This window comes from Leuciscus leuciscus (assembly GCF_965113295.1).
Source record: "Leuciscus leuciscus genome assembly, chromosome: 17".
Taxonomy (NCBI): domain Eukaryota; kingdom Metazoa; phylum Chordata; class Actinopteri; order Cypriniformes; family Leuciscidae; genus Leuciscus; species Leuciscus leuciscus.
In genome coordinates, this window is record NC_138741.1 from 17,352,989 (window position 1) to 17,359,957 (window position 6,969).

Sequence of the window (6,969 nt, forward strand, 5' to 3'; positions counted from 1 at the left end):
CAGTGTCACATGATCCTTCAGCAATCATTCTAATATGCTGATTTGTTGCTGAAGTAACATTTCTTATTATTATCAATTGTGAAAACACTTGTGCCGCTTAATATATTTATGGGAAAGGTGAAGCATTTTTCAAGATTCTTCGATTAATTAAAAGTTATTTATTAAATTTTTTGTAACAATGTAAATGCTTTTACTATCACTTTTGATCAATTTAACGCATCCTTGCCAAATTTTTACTTTTTGATCACACTGATTTATTGTTTAAAGGAACAATATTACATTTACACTGAGTAGTTGTTATTTTTGCAATCCAGTCAAACACTGCCAGCACCCACTTTTGATGAGCATTTGACCTGAATGTGTAAATTCACCATTGAGATCATCATCATCATATTTTGCCACCACATTGGCCGATTTTGGATATTTATTTTAATTCTGTCTTTTTTAGGATTTAGATCATCATCTAAATAAGGTTTAAAACTTATCATTATGAATTACATAACAGAAAAGTGCAAAACTGTTTGACATGTAATTACTGCACCACAGGAACATTCTGGACTCTTTTGGGATGTCTAACCTTGAGAAAGTCGAGGAAACAGGGCTTAGATGCACACGCCTTCCGCACCACTCCCATCGCCAAGCTGAAGTTATTCACATACTCACTGTAAGCGTCCAACACCATAGACTTAGAAAACTGCAGAAGAGACAGAGGTGACGGCACAAATATAAGAGTGGAAACCATGGTACTTTTAAATGGGATAATTTCTCTCATGAACTATAGGTTTTTTACTGTTGAAGATTACTTGGAAACACACATAACCTAACAACAGATGGTTAAGGGTGGAGAAGGTTTGTACATGTAAAAAACATAAAAGTTTAGGATTTAAGACTTTAGAGGCATTGCAGTTGTTTTCGCTTAGAAATAGACGCATTAAAACTCAAACTCTAAAACTTGAAAAAGTAACTGAATCTTCAAGATGATCAGTGTATGTCCTCCCACAACAAATCAATTAAATCATAAAATCAGATATCTCACCGACGCTACAAACACATCTCCAATCATCTCCAGCTCGTCCCAGTCAGACACACGACTGGCCAGCGCCATCTGGAACAGGGCATGGCACTGCAAGATCTCCCGAATCCGATAAAACACCACCTTAAGCTTGCGGTCGCTCAGTAACCGAGGCTCAATCTCTACCAGTGGTTTCTCATATTGCTGTTATGTGCAAAGATTTTTATGTTATGTTTTTTTTTTTACATTATTGGATGATGAATATGTGCAGACAGTCAAATGACAAAAGGTTTTAAATTATAATGCATTTAAAAACAAATTCTCCACTGCAATGTAAAGCAGCACAGGTCAAACAGACAAAAATAGTAAACCTCTAAAATTCTCTTCAGAGCTTCCAGATAGTTCTTCTCACTCTCTAGAATCATCTCCAGAATGCATCTCCTCATCACCTGTTCATGCACACACAAAAACAAATGTACAAGGGCACTTCAGTCACACTCAGAAAATGTATGAACGTCTGCACATTAAATAAACAAAACATAAACATATATATATATATATATATATATATATATATATATATATATATATATATATAGCACAAACACTTTTTAAGCAAAACCTAAACTTTAAGCAGAAGGATTAATTCATTCACTACTGATGGTGTCTGTAAGATGTTTTTAATGTTTTGCAAAGAAGCTGCATTTAATTGAGCAAAAATACTGTAAAAACAATAATATTTTGAAATGTTATTACAATTAAAAATAGCTGTTTTCTGTTTTAATACATTTTAAAATGTAATTTATTCCTGTGATTGAAAAGCCGTAATTTTAGCAGCCATTACTCCAATATGCTGATTTGGTGCTTAAGAAACATTTCTTATTATTATCAATGTTGAAAACAGTTGTGCTGCCTAATATTGGAATAGTATGTGGATAATAATATGTGGAATGTGATATTTTGTTCAGGATTATCTGAAAGAATGGTATTTGTTTGAAACAGAAATCTTTTATAATAATGTAAAAGTCTTTGCTGTCACTTTTGATCAATCGAACGCATCCTTGTTGAATAAAAGTATTAATAGTAAATAAAATCCTTATTGATTACAAACTTTTGTGTGTACGTAGTATATATACTACCACACACACACACACACACACACACACACACACACACACGCACACACACACACACACACACACGCGCGCACACACTCAAACACACACAAACACACACACTTTTAAGTTGGTTAAAAGTTGGTAAAAAGTACCTGGTGTTGAGAAAGCCCATCAGGTGCGGGTCTCAGCACTGGGTCAACATTAAAACACTCCACCTCGATGAACAGATCTGACTCTTCATCAAAACAGCTGGGTTTCTTCTCTGAGGAAAGAATGATGGATTCATCAAATAAATGAAACAGAAGAGGCATATTAATCAAGATGACAATCCTCTGTGAACTCATTACATTGGAGGTTGTATTATTTGTGCTCTTACCATAACAGTGAGATCTGGTGCGGATGAAAGATCGTCCCTTTCTCACCGCGGCTTTGGTTTTTTGCAGACCATCTTTAGTTCCATCTTTAGCTGCTTTTACAAGCCGCTGCATCTGTAGCACATGCAACATAATTTAGGAGTGAGCTCACAAAATCTGTGCAGAAAAATTTACACAGTGTAATGTTTATTGAATAAGATGGAGGTTTTGAGCAGAAAACCCGGACGCAAAAGCGGAGCAACTCTTTAGTGAATTCACCCCTGATTTTTCATATCAGTTTGATAGGAATTAACAAGATGAACCCATCACCATGGAGAAGAACTATCCAGCTTGAACATAGGATCTCAAAAAACAACAAAAAAACATGCATCCTAACTAAATTATGTTGTGAATAAACACACAATGAAAAGATCGACACAGACACCACATGGGTAAAATGAGAGATGAGGGAACATGAAGTCTGATGGATAAAAAAAGAGAACAACTGCAACTGCAAATCTGTGCATGCAGAACTCAACAGATTTTTTCTGATTCAAAGTCCCTTTATTCAAATATTTAATAAATGTTGTGTCCTGCTGTGGCAGTCACTGAGGGGAAAAAAAATCATATACCAACAATTTTAAACACAGAATGACATGCGAAGCCACACATGAAGTGAGGATGAATGAGGTCAAAATGTGTACAACATTCAGTCGCTACAGATGACAACAGCTATATCTATGGAGATGCAAACATATGTTTAGTGGGGATGACGGAGGTCAGAAGAAGCCCACCACCAGCACAGAGAAGAGAGAGCACCTCTAGAGACGTCAGGCTAACATACACGCTCTTGTTCTTTTACCTTCTGCTCGTGTTTGTGTTTGAGCTGCTGTAGCTCTACTGTTCCCACTGTGTTTGCCATGAGATCTCGCATCTTTCTCTCATAGTGCTCTTTCAAACGCGTCAGATCTTCAGACAGCTGAACAGGGGGCAGAGAACGAGTTACTGCATAACTCCATCATTCCCTTGATTTAGAAACTCACTCCGTTAATATTCTTAATGTCTATGTGGCATGCTATTGTTTACCATACAAAATAACAGGGGTGCACTGACAATAAAATTCCATAATATTTCAATAATAATTTGACAATTATTTCTATAATAATATTTCCCCCCTGTTATGGGTCGATGACCAATATTAAAAATACTATTAAAAACACTACCATAAAAAACTAATACAATTAATAAATAAACATCAAAAGAATCAAATTAATTCTAAAATAAATGTAAAAAAAAACTATGTATTTTAAGTAGTGCTATCAAATCGATCAATCCTGATTAATAGCATCTAACAAAAGTTTGTTTGTATAATATAAAATATGTGCGTAGATTATATTATATATTTGTGTGTGCATGCTTGTCTGTGTATGTACATATACACACATGCTCTCATATATATATATATATACACATACACACACATTGGCAAACATAGGTGTGCACACACACATATAATATAAAATAATATATAGTATAAAACACACACAATATATAATAAAAAAAAAATATATAAATTAATGTAATACTATATATAAGGTGTGTGTACTATATATACTATATACACACAAAAATTATATAAAAAATGTATCACAATTAATCGAATTGACAGAGCATTCATTTTAAGTAATATTAAGTATAAAATTGTGACATAAGAAAAAACTTTTGTTGGTTGCAAACAATGGCATGCCAGACATATGATTCATAAATATTACATATGATTCTAAATGTTAAAATCTTTGTATATTCCTTTAAAAGAATTTCATTTTGGGCGCTTCCTAACAATGAATCTTAGACCTTACACACACGCACACACATACACACTCTTAAACTCTTACAAATCCCTCTCTCAAAAAAGGTTTCAAATGATCTGACTCTAAATTTGTTCTGCCAGTTCAAAAATAAACCAATTCCCTGGCCAGACTTTGAAATAAACACATACACACACTCACTCAAATAAACCTCATCTACTAAATCAGCGCCTACACATACAAACAAAACCAAAACCATTATGGGCAGATTAAAGACTTTTCTCATTGTTTTTAAATATTAGTGTGGGCAAATGTAAAAAAAAAAAAAATGATCCAGACATCAGATCTGACTACACTGACACAGTGTTCACACCAAAGAAACAGCTGCATTTTATACTACAGAGAAAAAAAGAAGAAGAGAGAAAGAATGAGAGTGAGACAGTGGTAGTATAAATACACACATGTGTTTTCTTGCTGGGTGCACGGCCCCTGACGAAGGCATCTGGGAGACCGTTCTCTCCATGTCCGTTCTCTGTGTCACTGGCTTCCTCATAGCTCTCAAACTCACTGGAGCTCCAGCCGTTGTCCAGCGAGCTGCTGCCGCCCTCCTCCCCGAACTCAACATCATCATAGATCATCTCATCTGGGTCTGACATGCACACAGTTTTCACATTTTACAAAAAAAAGTGTCCAAATTCATTCCCTCATGACTGTCATCAGCCATAACAGCAAAGCTGTCAGTCACATGACACTGTCTTATTGCTGAGAGGGCAAATTTTACTCTCAGTTTTCATTTCACTCACATTTCCATAGCCAGGCTGCAGGGGTGGGGGATTTACAGATACAATTCTGGATCTATCAACTAATCTGAATTTGAATATAATTATTAATAATTGTAGTTATTAAAAAGAATATGCAGGCCAAAACAGATACAAATACTGTATATGCTATGTGGTGTGGAACCACAACATGAACGTATTGTATACCAGTAATATAATTACTGTAAACAGTAATATATCAGTATAACTATTATATTACAGTAATATATATATATATATATACACACACACACTCATACATATACACTGACCCCTATTAGGCTGTACATGCACTGCATTTTGGCTGTTAGCTGAGAGGTTAATAAATATCTTAACAGACATGAACAAATGCATCACACAGCAAGTTAAGATAAAGAAAATGACCAGATACTAAACCTGTAGTGGATCCAGAGTTTTCTCTCGGTACATCATCATAAATCACTTCATCTGGACCTAAAACAAACAGAAACATGCAAACAAACACACATGGCTTACAATTTCATATGTGCAACCAAGCCAAAACAGCGCAGTGGGCATTAATATGCGTCAATGAATCCACTGAAAAAGGCTGAGCAGTTCTTCAGAGAGAAGGAAGGAAATGTCTGAGATTCTCTACAGTAACAGGAAACACAGCTGAACACAGCAAACAAGCCTTCATTCATACATTCACAATCTAAATCCAAGCATTTTATCATTTTATACTTACTCTCCATCCAGGCTGTGTTTGCTGGGTCTGATACCCACTTAGTAAGAGCATCTTCCTCTCTGATGACTGGACACTCTTCACTAAAAACACTAGACAAAACATTTGGAATTGGTATATATACAAACTTCCCTTCAAATTTCTATATTGGTTTGCATCAGAATATTGACAACAACAACAACAACAACAACAACACACAAATACAGAAACAAAAAGTAGTTCATATACAAGATGTTTTATACAACATAAGGACAGTAATATGCATCAGACATCTTAGTAAAGCAGTACTACACTGCATCTGTGCGGTCTCACTCACCTGTCCACTGGGGTATTTCCAGCTCCCACCACAGTCACTGCAGGACACATCAAAACAGTTCATGCATTAACAGTTAAACATTCAACTGCGTCTCAAAAATCTTCCAATCGGATCAAGTTTACAGCTTGAAAAACATAACACCACAAGGGGACAGTAATGTGTTACTGAGAGTCTTCTATAAAATTCAAGCCAATACTTTTGTTTTTCTCCCTACACTAGCAGTTTGGACACACTTGCCTGAATATATAATTCTCATAACTCTAAAAACTTTAAAACTAAAAGGATAAAGCTTAAATGGTTGGAATTATAATTATCAATTGTGCATACATATGAATTTAAAATGGTAATAAAACACACACACACACACACACACACACACACACACACACACACACACACACACACACACACACACACACACACACACTATATTGTATATACAGTGTTATTTATATATATATATATATATATATATATATATATATATATATATATATTATAATTTCATTTGAGAATGCAAATGTAGAAGTTTAGTTAATATATATATACTGTATATATATATATATATATATATATATATATATATATATATATATATATTTCAAAACCAGATACTAATTATGTCTGCCAAGAATGGTTTTGTGAAATATGTATACATTTGAGAAGATTGCTCTCCAACTGTTCGCTTATTATGCTACTGAGGTTCGTTTATTATAATAGAGGTTTATGGACCTAGCAAGCTTTTTGACGTTGGAATGTATTATATATATATATATATATACATACACATTTGGCACTGCATTACTTTCTTCATCATCATTTCATTTGAGAATGCACATGT

At 34.4% G+C, this 6,969-nt stretch overlaps 1 protein-coding gene across 5 annotated transcripts in view; it reads right to left on the reverse strand.

The window, feature by feature from the left end:
* arhgef10 (Rho guanine nucleotide exchange factor (GEF) 10) overlaps positions 1–6,969 on the reverse strand; it is a 48,671-nt gene that overhangs the window by 25,283 nt on the left and 16,419 nt on the right. For 4 of the 5 annotated variants that reach the window (XM_082143079.1, XM_082143081.1, XM_082143077.1 and 1 more), the window contains 10 exons: positions 6,129–6,165; positions 5,816–5,904; positions 5,506–5,562; positions 4,753–4,940; positions 3,346–3,462; positions 2,507–2,618; positions 2,283–2,392; positions 1,384–1,461; positions 1,037–1,216; positions 578–694 (listed from right to left, as the gene is read on the reverse strand). In XM_082143079.1, coding sequence (XP_081999205.1) covers positions 578–694; positions 1,037–1,216; positions 1,384–1,461; positions 2,283–2,392; positions 2,507–2,618; positions 3,346–3,462; positions 4,753–4,940; positions 5,506–5,562; positions 5,816–5,904; positions 6,129–6,165 — 1,085 coding nt within the window. The remainder of the gene's footprint in view (positions 1–577; positions 695–1,036; positions 1,217–1,383; positions 1,462–2,282; positions 2,393–2,506; positions 2,619–3,345; positions 3,463–4,752; positions 4,941–5,505; positions 5,563–5,815; positions 5,905–6,128; positions 6,166–6,969) is intronic. The other variant, XM_082143080.1, reaches the window with a different exon arrangement.